The sequence below is a fragment of the Clarias gariepinus genome, chromosome 22 (genome assembly GCF_024256425.1).
Source record: "Clarias gariepinus isolate MV-2021 ecotype Netherlands chromosome 22, CGAR_prim_01v2, whole genome shotgun sequence".
Classification (NCBI taxonomy): Eukaryota; Metazoa; Chordata; class Actinopteri; order Siluriformes; family Clariidae; genus Clarias; species Clarias gariepinus.
In genome coordinates this window covers 24,055,700-24,076,644 of record NC_071121.1, presented here as the reverse complement: position 1 = coordinate 24,076,644, position 20,945 = coordinate 24,055,700, and the positions used below count along the sequence as shown (strand labels likewise).

General features: G+C 39.9%; 1 protein-coding gene across 1 annotated transcript; it reads right to left on the bottom strand.

The window, feature by feature from the left end:
• Positions 1–32: 32 nt before the first annotated feature.
• si:ch73-290k24.6 (uncharacterized) lies at positions 33–10,076 on the bottom strand. Its single transcript, XM_053482728.1, has 5 exons — positions 9,831–10,076; positions 9,351–9,392; positions 5,729–5,978; positions 3,025–3,186; positions 33–2,712 (listed from the first exon to the last, which is right to left on the bottom strand). Exons 3-5 carry the CDS (start codon positions 5,871–5,873, stop codon positions 1,448–1,450), a joined length of 1,572 nt encoding a protein of 523 aa, XP_053338703.1. The 5' UTR covers positions 5,874–5,978; positions 9,351–9,392; positions 9,831–10,076; the 3' UTR covers positions 33–1,447.
• Between the last annotated feature and the right edge of the window lie 10,869 nt (positions 10,077–20,945).

The window sequence follows — 20,945 nt, the reverse complement described above, 5'->3', positions numbered from 1 at the left end:
ACACACACACACACAAATGACAGAGCCAGATGTTTGATTTGACTCGTTTAGTGGTAAAGTCGTTTAGAATAACATTTTCACACCTTTCACAATCTCACAGGGACATCAAACATACTCTATTGCTCAGACTAAAGAAGGTTGTCATGGTAACGCCACCGCAGCACCATGGGAACGCCATAGTAATTAACGTAAGTGTAACTCGGTACTGATGCCATAGGAACACTAGAATCGACACACACACACACACACACACTCTCAGCTGCAGATTATTTTCTTTTTTTTTTTACACTGGTTTCTAGCGCTGCACTCCAAATGACATGGCATGCTTAGAAAATATATTGTTTCACAGAGAGCATATATATTTATGTCTATATATAATCTGCACCTACATATATATTAATTCGTACGTGTATTTCCGATATCGATATTTGTCTCGGTCGGACAGCAGTTTCAGAGAGTCTTTAGGCTGCTTTTGCGTCGCCAATGAGCAATGCTGTTTCCGTGTGTTCCACATTTAGACGTCGGAAAAAAAACTCTAACAAGAGTTAAAAACGAAAAAAAAAAAAAAACAAACAAAAAATAAAAACAATGTCCTGAGGTTCGTCTTTTTTTTTTTTTTTTTTCTACTTCCATGGTTGAGGTGCAGCATTTGTTCGGCCAAGCTGGTGTTCTGAAACTCTGGGAAAGCAAGAAGAAAGCAGTCTGGTGTTTCTGATATGTGTGTATGTATGTGTGTGTGTGTGTGTGTGGAAAAAGAGAGAGACTGTTGCTTTGCGTGAACCAGTGAAAAACCTACATTCGGCTGATAAGCTCCGGTTAACATCAAGCACAAAATGGCTGCCTGACCTGGTGTGAACTAGGTTACCCAGGGGCACACAGGACAGACGTGGGCGTGCGTGCGTGCGTGTGTGGGTAAGTTTGAGTGTGTTATTGCATCTTTACTCCCGAACGGTTTTAAGCAGCTTCAAGGTCTATCGATGTGTACGACACTGCAAGCCGAGAAACGAGAGAAAGGGCGAGTTGTTGCGTGTGCTACTGAGTACAGAAGTGTTCACAGGGGGACATGGTATTGTTGAACCACCAGGTCGCCGTCCCAGACATTGTCGTACACAAAGGTTACTCTTTGTTTGAGTGTGTGGGTGTGTGAGCGTGTGTTAGGGCAGAGTCTGTACTGTGGCTCTAACAATGATCTCTCTGAGGCGCTGGAGAACTGAGGACATTTATCCTATAACAGAGAGAGAGAGACAGTGTAAGAGGGACAGAAAGAGAGACCTTCCTATGCTATGCTATTAAATCACTTTTCACCAGCCTACAACGTCAGTCCTAACGCAACAGCACGGCTAGATTAGACTCGGACTAAAAGGCAATCCACTCCGCGCAGCCGAAGGCTCTCTCTCGCTCAGCGCTGCTGACGCACATCGCCGGATTTCAACGCGACGCCTGTCCGTCAAATGGTTTCCATGGCTATAACAACTGCATCGCTGCGCGCAGGTGTGGCTGAGCCCGACCCGCATGTGTCTCCCAGCTCAGAAGGGGACAGCTGGGCACGGACGGAGCAGTCGGCGCTGTCGTGGAGGTTGTCACTTTTTGCGCTGTGAGGCTTATCCTCGGAACGATCCCTGTCTTCGCCCTCGTCGTCTTCCTCCTCCTCCTCCTCTTCCTCCTCCCCTCCGTGGCTGATCCGACAACGGCAGACCTCGATGCCCGAGTCTCCGGTCAGACGTCGCTGTTGGAAGTGGGTCTGGTCCACGTCAAGGTCGCACACTGCGGAATCGCGCCGCTCCGGCTCCAGGAAGTCAGGGGAAAAGACAGCAGGTTTGGGCGGAGATTGTGGCCGAGGGGCCGAGTGGTGCGCCTGCGTTGGCTCCACCCACTGCCCAGGGGAGCTCTGCTTCTCAGAGATGGTAGCGCCAAGAGGGTCGGAGATCGGGGATAAGGGAGGAGGGAGCGGAGGAGATGAGGGAGACAAAGGAGAACAGGATGGAGGAGAGGATGAGTGGATGGCGACGGGAGAGTATGATGTATTTTGAAGCATATTGCTGGGTGGATGAAAGAGATCGAAGTCAGTGGATTTATCATCTCTGGTTGGACTGAAGTTGGACCTTTGAGTCTTGCTGCTTATGTCATTAATGTTGTTACGCTGAGGTACGTTAGCGCTTTCAGTGGCACCGCGGTTATTGATGTCATTTGAGTTACGACTTTTACCAGTTTCGTTCGAGTTAGTGCTTTCTTCAGCATCACTGATCACGTTGTTGTTAACTGTGGGATTCGTGACCGTTTTAACAGTCCTGTTGCCATTACAGTCAAGGGAGGCGGAGTCTGGCAGGTCCATCTCCGTTGCTTCTGCCGGAGACGTGGAGCCAGGTTCGTTAAGAGGTGGAGTCATTAGAGTCTCAGGGTGTCGCTCTGCGGAATGATGAGTGACTGAGTTAATGGGGACCGACTCGCTGTGAGACGGAGTGGAGGTGTGGCTAGTGTCGGTCTCGTCTGTGAGCTGCGCGGAGGAAGGGGAGGAGCTACAGGGTGAAGAAGGGCAGCAGGAGTCACATGAGCAGCTGGTGTAGTTATCCGAGCTCTGCGAGGACAGCATGTGACTCGGTCCGGGATGAGCGGAGCCTCGCGGGTAAGCCACCGAGCTGTAGGGAGGGGGTGGGGTACAGGGCTGTGCTGCTACTTCCTCATAGGATGGCAGTTTGAGTGATGCGAGGAAACCTGCCGAGTGACATAAACAACAACAACAACAACAAAAACAACAACAACACGTTTAGGTGTATTGCCCCAAGCAGATAGAGGCAGAAAGATAATGCAAAAACGGCCGTGTCACAAATGCTAGTGTCCATGTGGACTAGCCGCATCAAATGATTCGGATTATTTTGGAGCCAAAGGAACAGCGGCAGTACTGAAACAATCGTGTCAGGTGATACACTATGTGTTTAGCTTTATATTTACAGGCAACGTCTAGCATTTGGGACAGAACCCAAGAAACAAACGAGAGCGCGGATGATAAAACAGAGGAGTGTGTACTGAGGTCCAGCATGGAGGACGGGTAGCTGCAGGCTCCGTGGTAGGCCATCAGGTTGATCTCTCTCTGTCTCTGCTGCTGCTGGACTCTCTGTTTAGCCTGGCGGTGTCGATACGCACAGCAGCAGCTGAACAGGATCAATACACTCCATAAGAGCCAAAACCCTGCAACACACAAACACACACACACACACACAGTAGATATTACATACACACTATCCAATGAGGTGAACGCCAGCGGACTAAAAAATAATGGATCCTGCAGATTTCGAGTAAACAGCGACTATATTTGAAAGAAATGTTTACTGTGCTATGGGTTTGAACACAAGGCTTTATGAGATTCACCACAATATGAGAACAACTCCAGTGCCAGAACTGAATTATGTAGTGTGTATTATTACAAATATTCTTTAAAACTGAGTTTTTCCTGCTAGTGTTTAAAGCTCCGTTTAATTCTTTTATCTGATTGGTCAAAAGGTGATTCAATTACTATAACACTATAATTACTATAACTATTATCAATAGTTATAGTTGCTATAGTAACAACTCTCAGGGAAAATATGTTATTTATTATGCTAAAATATGCTATTTAACATAATGTATGGAATTGTTTAATTAATATTTCTGTAAAGAGTTTTTTTTTTCTAATTATGGAAGGAGTCTCCGGTGTTAGTGTTGTGTGAAAGTGAATAATCTTTCCACAATTCGAAAGCCTTAAAGACAGACGAATCTGTACATGATGAATTATTCAATTTCTTAGTATTACTTCTAGGCTAATGTTGCACTCGCGTAAACATAGTGCCAGCAAAATTCATGTAGAGCTTACTTTGATGCAAAGTGAAAAAAGAATAACATTTAAATGTCTAATTATCAAATAAATACAATCTAATTGCTAAAGAAAGTCAATAATTTCATTATTAACCACTGATGCGGTGATACTCGTAATAAGGTACTGTAGTTTATTTACTGTATATAAACAGCTGATCTGCTTTATTAGTAAGATTCTATCACTATTCTCAAATTACAACAAAATATATTTTTTAAAAATAATGTTTTAATAGAAGCCACATGGAAACATTACTGCACTATTACTGCCAAAGCTACAATGGCCTTCAACAGGAGAGAATTTTACTTTCTCAACCCTAAGGAATAGCAATTAGGTTTCCCTTTTAACCCTGATGAGCAAAAGGGCAACTTGTTTCGCTGATCAATTCTCGTTAAAGTTCAATATCAAACTAATGAGAAATCCAATGATGAATAGTGGAGTTGAGTACAAATGCTTAACTCAGGGGTCCTTGAATGCAACGTGTTTACATGACTGATAGCTGAGACTCAGCTCAGCTACGAGGGGCGTTCAAGTCAATCCGGGACTTGCGATGAAATTTCTCGTAAATTCATTTTCATTGGGTTTTGTTTATATAGAGCTAACAGTGGTCAGTAACACCAAGCTATTTTACTGATTTAAAAAAAAAACTTGTTTAAAAAGGTTGAGGAATCATGTAGTTGTCACTGATGAGCAGGCCAAGGACGATGGCGGCAAGGAAAAACTTCCAGAGATGGCAATAAGAAGAAATCTTGAAAAGGAACCAGACTCAACAAGTAACCCATTTTCTTTTGGGTGATAACAGATCGCAGGGATTGATCTTCCGTCATACTGTGTGTTAGGAGGCTGGAGGTTTAGTAAAACTGGTGATAATATGGAGTCGATTTTTGGTATTGAATGCAGATTAACATTACAGAAGACTTCAAGCAATGTACGGTGATGAGACTCTTACATTTTAACATTTTTGGGCTCAGAGCTCACTGCAGTCGGTCCCGTTTGTTCACATTCAGCGAGTGGACTGGAACGCCTGATCCTTGAAAATCGACAGATAATTTGTTGCCAACCTGCAGAAGATGCACATATATATGTTCTGATTTGGCTCCAATTCATTTGCACATGTTTGGATCATTAAAGGAGCGTCTGGAAGGCCAGCGATTCACTTTATAAAACCTTGATTGTATCCAAGCACTAGTGAACTGCGGGGACAAGTGCGGGTTATATACTGTAGAGAAATAATCTTTCATTCTGCACAAGGAAAAGTCCTGCTTTGACTCGAACGCCCCCTTGTAATTAGCGATCTATGAGATGACCAGCTATGCATCACTCTCTTTAGGTAGAAGCATCATATTAAAAGTTTGACTCTGTCGATCTGGATTCGATGGTGAAAACTGAACCACATGTCAAGTGAGACGTGGACGTCTGTGGAAGTTAAGGATTAAGATTATTATGCGAGTCGTTTAGAGGCGGATTTTTCCTTTAAACCGCAAATTCGTGACTTTTGATGATGAACAGTGAACAAAAGCTCGATGAAGACCTTTCCACTCTGTACAGGATGCAAGCGCTCGTTGAGAGTGGGTCGATCATGCCTTTGTTATTAAAATAGCCCTAACGCTCACATTAATGTGTCACTATTCCGTGAATCTGAAAGAAGCAAATTTGACAGAATTTGAGTAGGCTGGTTCATGTTAAACTGTGTCCTAAATATAAGCTGGATATCACATTTACTTATTCGCTGACGTATTTCTCCATGTAAGGCAGAATGCATTTTAAGCATGTTCCAAAATACAGACTCCATCTGGGAGCCTCCATCGACTGGCATGTCGTTCTCTGATGACTGAATAATGATAGGCTTCAGTGTGAAGTGTAAATATAAACTGCACTCACACCAAAGCTCATAGTAATAGGTGCAGCAGCCGGTCTCCCCACAGCAGTGGCCCGTCTGGCAGAGGTACCCGCTGGCACTGTTGGCACCGGGACAGTAACGCGGGCTGCCCAGGAGCGGCAGGGTTCCCGTGCTGTGGTACTCCATCCCCTCCAGCAGAGCGTGGCGCCACCGCAACAGCCGCTCCTTCTCTTCCTCCACGAGCGCTGCCGTGGCAACAGTGACCGACGAGCCTCCTTGCAATCAGGACGTCTGAGAGACAAAGGGGACGTGGGGACAGATAGTCAAGAGAACTCTTCAGCTACACAGCGTTCTTACTAGCAGTCTCCATAAATATAGTTTTATGCAAATTCTGATTGTGTGTGTATGAAAGCCAAGACAAATATTTCATGACTTCTATAACTTCCAGCAATCAGAATGTTGATTAAAATTCTGATGATTTTTTTTTTCAATAGCAATAATGAAGCAGCGTTTTGCTGAAATATTTATATTGGAATGTAGCACCATTTAGCTCTCCATAGCCATGTGCTTAGATCTCCAAATATCTTTAAACAGCTTCAAACCTCCAACAACTTCCTTTTATATCCTTTGCTTTCTTACATTTCTTTCTTAGAAGCTTTTCTTTTATTTCATTTTTCTTTCTCTCTCTTCCTTCCCTTTGTTTTCGTCCTTTTCCCTTATTTTCATTTCCGTTCTGTTTTCTTTCCCTTCATTTCTCGTCCCTACTTTCCTTTAATTTCTTAATTTTCCTTCCTTTATTTTCTGTTGATTTCTTTTCTTTCCCTTTCTTCCTTTCATTTATTTCCCTGCATTCCTTTCTTTTCCCTTCCTTTTAATCGTTGCTTTTATTTCCTGTCCATTCCTTTCTTGCTTTATTTCTTTTCTACCCTTCTCTTTTTTTTATTTCTTTCCTGTCCATTTCTTTCCCTTTCTATCTGCTTTAACATAATCCTGATCTCTGGCTCGAACAGTTCCTCAACCTCAGCTACCTCATGTTCATGTTAGATTTTCTAATAAACATTATAGTACACAGTTACTACAGCACGTGTGCTGTAAATGCAATGCTCTTTATATGTCCCTTGTAGCTTCATTATAGACTACGTCCTCGTGCCTATATAAATATAATCCTTCTGCTCCTCTCGCTCGTGCCACTTCATGTGTCCCTTGGGTTCCTGAAGCTCACCTGTAGATGCCTAGTGAACCTTTTTCGGCACTCCTTCTGTCTGCATCTCTTAATATGTTCATTCCAAATGCTGTATTTGTATTTGGTTACATCCCTAGATTATGTGTGGGTTCGAGCATGTCCATGGCTACATCCCAAACTGTGTCCTACACACACGATTCAACAAATCAGCTAATTAACAGACTTCCTAAAGATTCCAGGATCAAGTCTGAAACTTCAAATCTGCATTAGCTAAGTCAATTAAAATCTAATTAATACTTAGCTATACTAATACTGTAAATACTTTGCTGCTAAATACTTGGACTTTTTTCTTTTTATTTAAGATACACTTGCTCTACAACATTTGTTTTGCAGGTGCCTCTAACTTTTGCACAATATTTTATACAGAAGGTTGTTAAAGTTTAATTAATAATAATAATAATAAATTATGCCCACTTTTGCATTACTTTTGGTACAGCCCTGGTATATTTAAAGAGAATTCGGGGCTGTGCCCCAAACTGCACAACGTAATATAAGTTTTAACAGCAACTCAATACAAACTACTAAGCTCAGTTGTATGCAGTTTTGGCTGCAGCCCAAGTTAAGGATAATAATAATAATCTGCAACTGTTTCCTCTGTATTACATTATAAAAATATTTTCACAACCAGATAACAAGCTTCCTATCAGCAAGCCTTATGTGAAAACAGAAATAAATCTCAAAGCATAATTCATTTTCATCCTTTATCATCACACTGATTATTCATCTTATACGCTCTCAATTCCTTTCTTTACACTCGTGGCAATTCACTTTGCCGTTTCTCTTCCCTGAATGGCTGCCAGCTCCTCCCAGTCACAGTGTATTTATTTTCTGCCTAAAGTTGTGATGCAAGTTGGCATATTCACAACTCAGAACCTAAAACCTAGCAGCCCAGAAATATCACGTTATAAAATATTATGTGCATAGAGCAGAAACAATTAACCTAATCTGCATGTTTTTGGACTGTGGGAGGAAACCCACCAAGCACGGGGAGAACATGCAAACTCCATGCACACAGACCCAAGCAGGAATCGAACCAGGAATCGAACCCGGATCCTTAACACTACAACACTGTGCTCCCTCATTATTCTGGTCACAATTTAATTTTTTAATTAAATTATAATTTTTTTCCCCAATGTGTGAATAGTTTAGCGTGCCACCTGTAGGATCAAAAAGGAACAGCTCGATTTTAACACCTTGATTGCAAGCTAAATCAATTTTAAAAAATAATCTATTTAATCAATATTAATCTCCAATATAGAGTACTAATATTTGGCTAATGCTTCTCTTAGAAACACATTTCTCCCTAAATGTAGAAACCAAGACAGTAAACTACAGGAGACAAGCCGGAGCATACATGCTGCAGTAGAGAGAGCCAGAATCAACAGCTTTAAATTCCTCAGTGTCCACATCACCAAGGATTTCACTTGCACAACAACAACAGAGTTGTTGAGTCATACAGAGGACACAACAGTGTCTCTGCAATCTGCCTGAAGCAACTCTATTTAGACTCCAGAATCCTCAGGTTGTTCTGTAACTACATCGTATAAGCATTCTAACTGGTAGCATTGACTGATGCAACTCTAAAAATAACTTGCAGAGTGTAGCACCAACTGCCCAGAGCATCACTGTGAGTGAGAATCCGCCCCTCTGGGACATTTACACTGAACAATGCCCAAGGGGGAGCTGGAGGATTAGGATGAGATACTACAGCCAAAGAAACTACTTTGTTTATTATATCAGAAAAAATCTTTATATTGTACATCACTTGCTTCTGCTATATACAAGACTTATACAGTACATTGCAATAGGCAGCACAGCGGCTTAATAGGTAGAAATGTCGCCTTGCACCTCCAGGATCCAGGTTCGATAAACATGCAGATTAGGCTAATTGCCGTTCCCAAATTGTGTGAATGTGTGTGTGAATACTCACTATATTTCCTAAGTTTTTGGTTGTCAATAACTTTAGAATTTCACCCCACTTTTATCCCAAATATGATGAGACAAAAATCTAAATCTAAGCATTTGTGCAAGCTTTTTTTTTTCCTTTTCCAAACTGACAATGCACATATAACATGCACCAAAAATAAAATCAAATCAAATGAAATACACATAAATGTAAAAACTATACACTATATTTTATTGCTTATTAGTAGAGATAAGCAACATTGCTTAATACATCAAGTAACTTATTTTGAAGCAGACACGATTTCTGTTTCCACGTAGCACAAAACATGGTATATTTTCGCTCGCTTTACAGTAAAGCACTGATCAATTATCGATACACAGGGTGATCTGGATGATCTTAATGACTCCAGGACTAGCCTGAGATCCTCAGCGCTGATGCAGCAGGTTGGCTCACACACAGATGCTGACATAAGAAATAAACCAGACAAATAGTTTGTACTTAAGAACAGAGTTACCTGGTGAAGGATGCTGCTCTTTATACGTTCTGCCACAGCCATCTATATGAACAACACACACGCACACACAAACACACACACACAAGAAAATTCAGTGGTGCATTCATTGTAAAGACAATAATTACCATGCAAGACCTGTTTGTTTGTCCTGTGCACAGATGAGTGCTCATTAAACTTGTGCACATGTAGAAGGGCAGCTCAATTTAGCAGCCATGTTTAGTTCATTACTAACTCTTTGGTGGATGATGCGTGCTCCAAAATAATCATCGCACGCGCAATATTAATAATAATAGTAATAGTAATAATTAACAATGCACAAGTGCGCAAATACTGTCCGCGCAAAGCTAAAAGATCGACATGTTGCATGATCCGCGGCCCTGCAGAACGAGCTCCGTGCTCGGGGGACGGAGACGCACGCGCTGGAACCGACGCGTCTCATGGCCGCCCTGCGCGCGACGTGTCTCGACAGGACTCACGCACCGTTCCGCGCGCAGACGACCGCCTTTCCGACCCATCCCGATCCTCAGAGCTGCGCCGCGCGACGTCTCTAATCCCTGCGCGTGTCTCCACCGCCGCGAGCCTGCGCCCCGCCACGGACCCGATGCGCCATCGCTCCGCGCGTCTGCATCAACATGGCGCTCGCGGCGGATTTAACGGCCAAACCGGGAGCGCCTGCGACGCGCCGAGCGTGAAAATAGAGGCCGCTGATAATACCGAGAGGGGAGGGGTGAGAGATAAAGCAAGCGCACGGAGAGACTGCAGGACCGGGATTACACGCACGGGAAGCGGGCTTCGCTCTGATTGGCTCAGGCGGGCCAACGTGACAACCAATCAGAGCGCTGTCAAGCTGAAGCCTGCATGTCTCATAGCAACAACACACCGGAGATGTGAACCTGTTAACACACAGAGAGAGAAAAAAGAAAAACAAAAATCTCAACTCTGAGTCAGTTCATACAGTACATCCATGCCAACACCATCAAATCTACAGCTCCACCAATTATACTGAATTTATTTATTACTGATAATGATATCACACCTGTGACTGCATCACAATCATTTTGTATTCATGTGCCACCAATAAAGCCATTACACATAAACAAGTGTGTGTTCATGTCTCGTCAGCCACCAGGCGTTACTGTTAACAGTCCAAATTGTGTGGCGTTTACAAACATAACGAATAAACCATTAAATTATTTATTAGTAGCGTCAGCACAGGTCGTTGACAGGAAAACAGTTTGTAGAAATAGTTCAAAGGTTAAAGCTTAAAATAAACTGATCAGCTTTAATGTAATCCATTATTCCATCTAGGAACCTCTGGACTGCGGAGGCCGATGGTGGCCGATGGTGGCTGTTGTATTTATTACCATTTTGTACGACCGTGGTAGGATCTTCGATCAACATTCTCACACTATAGGCAATTTGGGAACACTAATTAGCCCGATCTGCATGTCTTTTTACTGTGGGAGGAAACCAACCAAGCACGAGGAGAAAATGCAAACTCTACAGTATGCGCACAAACCAGGTGCGGGAATCAAACCCATGACCTGGCGATGCAAGGCAACAGTGCTAACCACTACACCCCCTTGCCACATTTAACCTAATTAGTGATATTATTATTTCAGGTTACAGCACACTTATATGTCTGCCTGTCTTTCTGTACAGCAGACCTCTCTGCATAACCTATTAATCCAAAGATATAAAATGTGTCTTACGACTTGTTTACACTAAGTTGTACTTCTTTCGTCATCAGCCAAATACAGTCGACTCCCTGTTTAGTAATCAGGAAAAAGGGGACTTTACTTTTTAATAAATCTGAAAAGTAGATTAAATACAAATAAAAAAAAAATAAAAATTCACTTATACTACTTCAGCACTGTTATTTCATCTGTGAAATCCCAGTAAAAATATTCAGTTTAGCTTTTCTAATTAATATCTATTGGTGTAGGTGTTTGTTTACATAGAGCAAGTAGCCTATTAGTAGATTATTTTAGAGTAATTGAAACGACTTACAAGCAATTATTAATGATTTAAGGTGTTGTTTAAGATGACAATGCTATCAGATGTGTTTTCTTGCTGAGAGTGCTTTTGCGACATTATCAATGTGGTTTTCAACAGAAAGCTGCTCTCACCCCAGTAAGGTGGACTGTACTGACCTACTTTCACCCATGCTGTGACCGACAGTTAGTGTAATTAACGAATGTAGAACACCTGGGACACGGAGCAATACATATAGTTAAAACAACAAGTGCTGTTACTGTCCATTATCACCACCTGTGGCACGCCCTTTTGTCCAATCAGATCACTCAGTCAGAAATAACTGGTTTATACAGTATAAGTTAATATCAGGTGTCTTTGGTGTCCTCTTCAGAATTACACTGATATCACTAACATATTGCAAAATAATGAAATTCTGAGGTTTTATTATGAATGATCAAAAATTTAGACACATATCATTACAAATATACATTAAGTGTTATATACATTAAATACATTAAGTATTTACACTTATATTGCTAAATTTTATTCATATTGTGTAGTTTGATGTTGTCAAGTTTAGCATGTCCATCCTATCATAGTGAAGTTTTAATAGAAAAAAAAAAAAAAAACTTTTCAGAAATTAAAAATACATGTGAAAATCAGTACACGGTCAGCTTGGACAGTAAATCACTTTGTTCACTGAAGCTCCACAGTTTTTTAAAAGTTCACCTTGTCACATTGATGTTTGCATAGATTTTGCCCTATTTTTAATTGATTTTTTAAAATGTTTGCATAGATTTTGCCCTATTTCTAATTGATTTTATATATTTTCAACATATGTTTCCTATTAATTTAAATAAACTTTTAAGAGGTGGACAATGGATATTTATGAAAATGTACATTTATAACCACTCTGCTATTAAAATTACTCTGCCTAAGGTCTACTTACTTATGTTGAAGTCTAAAACGCGCTTTATGGTGATATTGATCTACAACAGCACAGGAATAATTGAATTGTGTGTACGGTCTCACTCTTGTCTGTATCCAATTCTAGTAATTTTTCATTCCACTAAAACTGTTACTACTAAAGTGTTGTCATGTATAATCATTAGATTCAATTATTAGATTTCATTTCACACAAATAAGCACAAGTTACAATCCATAGTCAAAGTATGGGTCCCGGTGGTGACTAGAAATGAATGAAAAGGTTATTTAATCACTAATTAAAAAAAAATGTGAAGAAAACAAAACAAAATCATTTATACCCCATAGTAATATTTATTTCACCCCTGTAATGGCACTCTGTCCAGAGTGTAGCCGGCCTGTACCCTAAGTTTCCTGGTATAGGCTTCAGGCCCCCCATGACTCTGTATACAGGATAAAGCAGTATAGACAGTACTGTAAGTAAGTGAGTGAGTGAGTGAGTGAGTGGTCAAAGTAATCTACAATCAATCATTTAATCAGTTACACACAGATCAGTAATTATAGTAAAAAAAAAATAGAGGGAAAAAATAAAACAGTCTAAAACTTTAATTTATGGACATAAAGATTGTCAATCCCTTTCCTTATGTTGGGAAAAATCATATGATCTAACAAACAAATACAATGTAGTTAAAAAGGTATTTCTATTAGCAGAGCACTTTTCATAATTTACTGTACAAAATTAGTTATGCTCATAGTCATGTAAAGGACATTTAAATTGAATGTACTGTACACTTGCAGTGCAGTGGGCAAGGAGGGACACCAGCGGGATGAGTTATGACAGCAGGCTCGTCTATAACTCTGTGGGTGTCTGTCAGAGAAAGCTCTGCCCCCTGCTTTAGTCATCCTTATAAAAGTGTTCGCTTCTTCTTATATACTTCTTTCACTTTCTCTGGTAGAAAAATGCTACTGCATGAACATTTGGCAATATGAGTTGCATAACAACAGGCCATTATGGCAGCATTAATCTAGGAAAGAAAAAAAAGGGGTGGCAGTGCTAGAGCAGTGCTTGTTGCCACTTTCTGTCAGGTTGAGAAACTCCCTCAGCTGAAAACATTCTGCCAAGAGAGGTCCTGTATACAAAACCTGACACTGATATAAGGATAGATAAAGTTGCCAAGATTTATACACTCATAGGATGTGAATTACTCAGACTGCCTTGTCAGCATCAGTGCTGTGCTCAGAACAGAAGGTACAGTATCTCCTAAATAATATCTGTTCAGAGCAGGGCATCTAATGGTCTCTTTAATAACAGCAACAGATTACAGTCAGTAAGTAAACCCATAAGAATCTAATCAAAATCAAAATACCGTATTGATCCCCCCAGGGAAACTGCTAAGCTGCAGTCGCTCAAAATGCAATCTAAAATAAAATATAAGAATCATTAGATTATTTCACTGAGAAAAAACTATTGAATTTTTTTTTACCAAAACATTGATTATATATTAATGTGGCATGAAAGTCAATATTGGAATTCTGGTTTGATATTCCTAGTGTATACCACTCAGAAATATACAGTAGTTTGATAGCCACAGGCAGAAATAATATTCTGTGTGGTGCTCTTTGGTGCAACAAGGTTGTTTGAATGCACCACTTAAGGTACTCCTGAGAATAAATGGGACATACTTTGGACAGTTTCCTCCTCATTGACCTCTCTGTCGTTAGAGTTAATCTATGTGGTAAAATGATTGTAGATACAAGATGTTTTAAATAGATCAAACAAATACCAAGTGTGTATCGCTAGAACTCAGTAGGGGTCAGTAGTTCCCTTTTGGACATTGCTGTATAAAGTTATTTCATTTACATTTAGGCATTTGGCAGACGCTCTTATCCAGAGCGACTTACAAAAAGTGCTTTAATGTTTACATAATTGGATACATACTTACACCTGGCTGACTGTTTTTCTTGCACAGCATAGTTTATTCAAATCAATGCTAGAACAAAACTTATTTTTTTTTACTTTACGCACCACTCCTGGTACATCTTTCCATGATATTATCATATATATATATATATATATATATATATATATATATATATATATATATGATTATATATATATATATATATATATATATATTTTTTTAGGTCTTACAAAATATTTTTTCAATGAAGAGCTCTGTCTGAGTTAAAGGATACTTTAGGATGTAAAATAATGCCATGAAAGGGGCCATAAAAATGTTACTTAATATGCCTTCAAGATGATTATACATCATGCATAATAAAGTTCAGAGTCCAGAATAAGTCCAGAAATAGTTGTTTATTAAGTTAACACAAGGAGCTGTTTCATCTTATTGCATTTATTCATTTGAGCTTTTTGAAAGCATGGTCACATAACAATTAGCACTTTGGCCTGTCACCTGCAGATTCGAGGGTTTAATGTAAATGCCAGCACACTGCAGTGCAGATACAGAATTCAGTGGAAAAGCCATTGACCTGAATATTTACTGTCAATAAGAAACTTACTTCATATTGATTTCCATCATTCAAGTATTAATGATGATCATTTAACAAATTGGGACCTTTTCCCATCCCAGCTAAAATAAACATGAATAATTTAAGTATAGTTCATGTTAACGTAATTTTTATAAATGTGCGGTCTTCCCTTTGCTTATATAGATATCTATGTCCTTGATTATGTTTTCCCAGCTTAAAATTCAGTGTATGGTTTCTCTGTACAGGTCTCTCATAACAGCATCAGAGTGGTGTAAATCGTAGTTTGCTTTACAAGTTGTCTTTAGACTAGCAGCCCAGGTTATCACTGTGTGCACACAATAAACCATTTCCCCTTATTTGGTACCCATGGCTTTTAGTCTCCTGACTACTGGGCATCTATAGTATTTTGGTGGATTTCTAGAAAGATTTACAACAAGTTTAGCCTTTAGCCTTTATTCATCACATATACATTACTGCAAAATAAAATCCCAGCTTTTTGTTAGTAGGGTAAGATCAGAACGCAGGGTCAGAAAGTGTACAGTGGCCCAAAAAACGCAAAGGGTCCAACGGCAGCAATTTGGCGAAGTTGGGGCTTAAAGCACCGACCTTCCAATCAGTAATTCTGAGCCTTCACACATTAAGGTGCCACTGCCCTTATACCTGTTGACTATGGTGGAACAGAGGTGGTCTCAGTTTTTGTCTAATTCAGCAATTCATGTGATAACATCATCACCAGTTCCAGTGATTCTGGATACTGCTTTAAAATAAATTAATTCAGTGCAAAAATCTTAAAGCTGGCCTCCGAGTGGTGCAGTCCTCCCTAGACTTCTGGCAGCCGGAGGTCTAGAGAGAGCTGATTGGCCGAGCGCTCTCAGAGGGGAGGTATGAGAGGTACTTTGTGCTCCCACATTAATCACGGCTCTACAGCTAATCAGGGGCATCTGTGAGCTCACGCAAGCGGAAGGAGCGGATAGCGCTGTCCTCCGAGTGTGTTACGCCGCTCCCAACGGTGTGTGAGCAAGCAGTTCAAAAAGACGCGGTTGGATGACGCAACGTGGTTCAGAGAAAACACGTGATAGTCTTCGGCCCTCTCGACTGAGTGGTAGCAGTAGCCTTAATGTGGGAGCCCCCTAGTGACGGGGAGGAATTGACCACGACTAAATTAGGGAGAAAATAAAATAAAAAAATCCCAAAAGAAAATAGATCCTTAAAAAATTTGGAAGCTGCTGTTGAAATGTTCAGGCAGTGGTGGAAGATACTGTATAACCTGAGGCAGAGATAAACTTACACAGGAATGCGTTAAATAAAAATACACCCACAGTATCTTCAGACAATGAATTGGTGAGCAGTCTTAAGATTCCACTATTTCTCTTTAAGGTATTAATTCGTTTTTCGGGAAAACAGACTGAAAAAGTGTTTCAAAAAAAGGTAAAAAGCTAGTCTTAAATATTCCAGAGAAATTGACACTGGTTGTTCACCTGATGAAAAGGAAAAGCTGCATACTGATCATGATAACTGTTTTGTGCACAGTGCTGAGTTAGACCAAGATGATTTGGTGAAGCAGTATATGGAACATGCTCCAACTTCCAGCACCTCTCAGCCAGTCTCGCCAGGCACAGCGGGGCAGCTCGTTAAGATTGTGAAACATTTCTCCCGAGCAAACTAAACTTGAAACTTGTCTCTGACTCCTCCTCCTCTTCCGCTTTCCCATATCTGCAGCCAATTATGCGTAAGCAAGATGACAGATCGTTTGTGGTGATCACTCTAAATGATTATAATTGCAGCTTTTTAATTGCACATGGTTATAAAGCTAACATTGCTAAAGCCCATTTAGCTGCTCTTTCTGTTTAATTTCTAGCACAATCAGTAACAGCTGGACAGTGATAAATCCTCCCTGATGGTACTGCAGCTGTGTGCTCATTTGCTGCACCGTCAACCGTCAAGCCCCTTCACTCAATCCTTTGCATGTGTAATTAGTGTCACCTATGGATTGAGGATTATCCCCAAATAGCTCCATCATTGTTTGATTCCTGAGGAGGCAGACAGTTTTCAGTTCCCTGAACCAGTGGAAACCACTTTTGCTTATTCTTAAAGGATTCTCCGGGATTCCTCACTACTGTACATGCCTGATACAGGATTATGGTGGCTGATTGGTGGGCATCTTATTGTGCATTGTCCTTACACTGCTATTCCTCCATTGTCCTCAATTTGTGTGATAATCAAGCTATAAAGTAATTGCCCAATGTTTTCACAGCACCTCATCGTTATTAAAAGTGGCAAGATCACCAATGTGCCATCATTAATTATGGCTACAATGTCTCAGTTCCACTACAAGGGTGCCGTGGGAGATTATAATTGTGTCATCATTACCTTTAAGAATTTTGGAAATTCCTCTGGACAATAAAAACATGTTTTCAATCACAGACTAGCATAAGTACCCAAGTTTTTAAATATTTAAACAATTAAATCTTTAAATAAGTTGATCAGTTTTAATTTAATCAATTATATTCTTATTTCTAATACATGTCTTCCTGTCTTTTTTGTGAGTTGCATTTCAGTGAGCATAATATGTATTTTATCTCCTACCAGCTGACAATAATTTTGGCTACTATAGACTGGTTATTTGCTCATGAGGAACACAGATTAATTTAAGAAGGTGCTCCTAACAGCAACTCATTACATGTGTAAAAAAAAAAAAAAAACCTGTCTACAGAATCCTTATCATCCATTCAAAACTAACCACCATGGACAAGATCAAAGGATGTTAGGGACAAGAGTGTAGACCTGCACACGGCTGGAATGGTCTACAAGACCATCAGAAATAAGCTTGGTGAGAAGGGGACAACTGTTTCGAGCAATTATTTGCAAATGCAAGAAATATAAAATAGGACTGGGGTAAGGATAAGTGAGGGATCAGCCCAAATTTACATGGGAGGAGCTTGTAACAGTTTATAAACTAGATGATTACAAATCTAAATTAAACTTTATCAACCTCAAGGTGCATCCAGGGTGTGTTGACCCACCAGAAAAATGTCCAGTATCCCAAAATATAAGTCCACCTCTGGATGTATTTGAGTAATGCAAATTTAACCCAAATGCTGGATTTGGCTAATTCTAAGAACTGAGCACTATACAACAAACACGGTGGACAGCAAATGTGGACAAATGTCTGTTTTAAGGTGAATGAAACAACTAGAGTTGGTCGTTGTTGTTAACAACAACAACAACAACATCAACCAACTTTTAATAATCATGCTACTTCAAATAACCCTATCTTAAAATTAAGGCCCTATCTCACATATGTCACAACAATATTTTCTTAATTTGTTTTGCATTAGTTTGTTCAAGAAATGCACTCAGAACAGGTTAAATATGAAACATGTTATGAAATGTTATGAAATCATTAGAACTGTCAGATGTCATGGGTGCACAAATACACAGCTTGTCATGAGTGCAACAGGATGTTCATGAGATGTTTAACATATTGAGTATATATAGTTTAAACCATATGGGGTTTCTTTACTTGTTGGCACAATGCTGTGTAAACTTATTTCCTCCTGGCTGACTGCTTTTCCTACAGTGGTGCATATATCATTCAAAATAAGGGTTACAGCAGCAATTTAAAATGAGAGGGATGTGGCTTATGATGTACCACATATACTCACTCTCTCTTGTAAGTCGTTATAATTTAAATGAGTGTAAATCCAGGGGCTTTATTACAATGTGTGGCCTTTCTTAAACTAAAATATATTCCTTTTTAACAGGTACCATAACCCAAATTCAAGTCAAACTCTACTGTAAAACTGCTCGGCTCGCATCAAGCATTATTTATGGATTTCATTTGCATTTCATTTACACAGGGAGTAAAACATGACGACAGTGGAGGTTTTAATGTGTATGGTGCTCTGGGTGAACTCCTTTTCAGCACCTGCCAAAAAAAACACCTTTTTGGCATAACAGACATATAGTATTTTAGTTAACAACATTATATCCAGATACAATGGGTACGGAAAGTATTCAGACCTCCTTAAATTTTTTACTCTTTGTTATATTGCAGCCATTTGATTAAATAATTTAGGCTTATTAATGTACTCACAGCACCCTCATGTCAACCATTAATGCAGCCCTCCACCAGTTGGGGCTTTATGGCAGAAGGGCCTGACGGAAGCCTCTCTTCGGTGTAACCATTAAAAACACCTGAAGGACTCCAAGATGGTGAGAAAAAGGATTATCTGGTCTGATGAGACCAAGATAGAACTTTCTGGCCTTAATTCTAAGCGGTATGTGTGGAGAAAACCAGGCATTGAAGCATGGTGGTGGCAGCATCATGCTGTGGGGGTGTTTTTCAGCGGCCGGGACAGGACGACTGGTTGCAATCGAGGCCAAGTACAGGGATATCCTGGACGAAAACTTGCTCGAGAGTGCTCAGAACCACAGACTGGGCCGAAGGTCCTGGGTACCTTCCAACAAGACAATCACCGTAAGTACACAGCTAAAATAACAAAAACTTAAGGTACTGGGTACCTTTCAACAAGACAATGACCCTAAGCACACAGCTAAAATAATGGAGATGTGGCTTCACAACAACTCTGTGACTGTTGTTGAGTGGCTCAGCCAGAGCCCTGACTTAAACCCAATTGAGCATCTCTGGAGAGACCTAAAAATGGCTGTCTACTAACGTTTACCATTTAACCTAACAGAACTGGAAAGGATCTGCAAGGAGGAATGGCAGAGGATCCCCAAATCCAGGTGTGAAAAACTTGTCGCATCTTTCCTAAAAAAACTCATGGCTGTATTAGATCAAAAGGGTGCTTCATCTAAATACTGAGCAAAGGGTCTGAATACTTAGGCTCATGTGAGATTTCATTTTTTTTCTTTTTTAAATCTGCAAAAATCTCAACAATTTTGTGTTTTTCTGTCAATATGGGGTGCTGTGTGTACATTAATGGGGAAAAAATAACTTAGCACATGACTGCAATAGAGCAAAAAGTAAAAATTTTAAGGGGGTCTGAATACTTTCTGTACCCACTGTAGCATGCTAGCCAAGACAAAAATAAATGAAAAAATTCAAAAATACAGTATATTCCGGACATTGTGCATTTCTTGAACAAATTGTCAGTTCATATTCAAGGCAAAGTATTTTACCCTTGCAAAGGGTGTTTAATACCATACTATACTATACTTCAAGACAAACTTCTTCCAGGCCATTTCCACATGTTTAGGCCATTAAAGGAGTTCCTGGAAGACCAGTGTTTCACACATGAAGCCAGAACATGGCTCCAGTGTACTAAGAAAATCTTCTCTGTATATATTATATATTATCTCTCTTTTTTTTTTAAATTGTAAACCAAAGACAAAACAAATGGTGCCCCACTACAACAGTTTCCTTTCTTGCTACAAATTTACATTTTTAAATGATATAAAAGACAACCTTAGTTTTCTTAAATCATATAAAGTTAAAAGTGGCATTAAAGATAAAAGTGACAGAGAACATGAAGTTTCCAAACCTATCTCACACTACCAATGTTCATCCTATAGTATAGTATAGTATAGTATAGAAGAGTAGAGTAGAGTAGAGTAGAGTAGAGTAGAGTATTTCATCAGTGAAACAAGGTGGTGGTAGGGGAATCACCAATTGGTGGCTAATTCCTGTGTGGGAAAAAAAAAATCCATAGATGTGATAACCTGGTCATTCAATACATTCAGGTTGTCAGCTGATTTCATTTTATTGCCATATAACATTGCTGACCCTAGACCTAAACAACTGAAGCAACCCCAGCTCATAGCACTGTCCCCAGAGGTTTGTACAGTGGACACTATGCATCACGGGTGCATCACTTCATGTGTTCCCTTCATATCACTTTCGAATAGGGTGAATTTGAACTCATTGGACCACATGACCTTTGTCCATGGCTTCAAACTATTTATGCTTTCTAATAAAGTGAAGACTTCATTTCTAATAAGTTTTACTGTCAAGAGTTTTCGTATAGCAAAACAGTGATTTGATTGTCAGTTCTCATCAAACTGTGTGTGGAAATGCTTTTACGTTCACTAAACAGCGCTGATTTCTGTTGTTCATATTTTATGATGCAACTTCACAATGCATTTACATGATAATCTTTTTTTTTTGGCCAAGCAGTGTGTAATTAGCATACACAAATTATTAAATAGTATATGTTTATTTGCATTATGATGTACATC

Excerpts from the sequence above, each read along its gene's own strand:
- si:ch73-290k24.6 (XM_053482728.1), bottom strand. The coding sequence starts at position 5,873 with ATGGAGTACCACAGCACGGGAACCCTGCCGCTCCTGGGCAGCCCGCGT. Across the intron at positions 3,187-5,728 it reads CTATTACTATGAGCTTTGGT|GGTTTTGGCTCTTATGGAGT; the intron begins GTGAGTGCAGTT and ends TGTGTGTTGCAG. Across the intron at positions 2,713-3,024 it reads GTCCTCCATGCTGGACCTCA|GTTTCCTCGCATCACTCAAA; the intron begins GTACACACTCCT and ends GTCACTCGGCAG.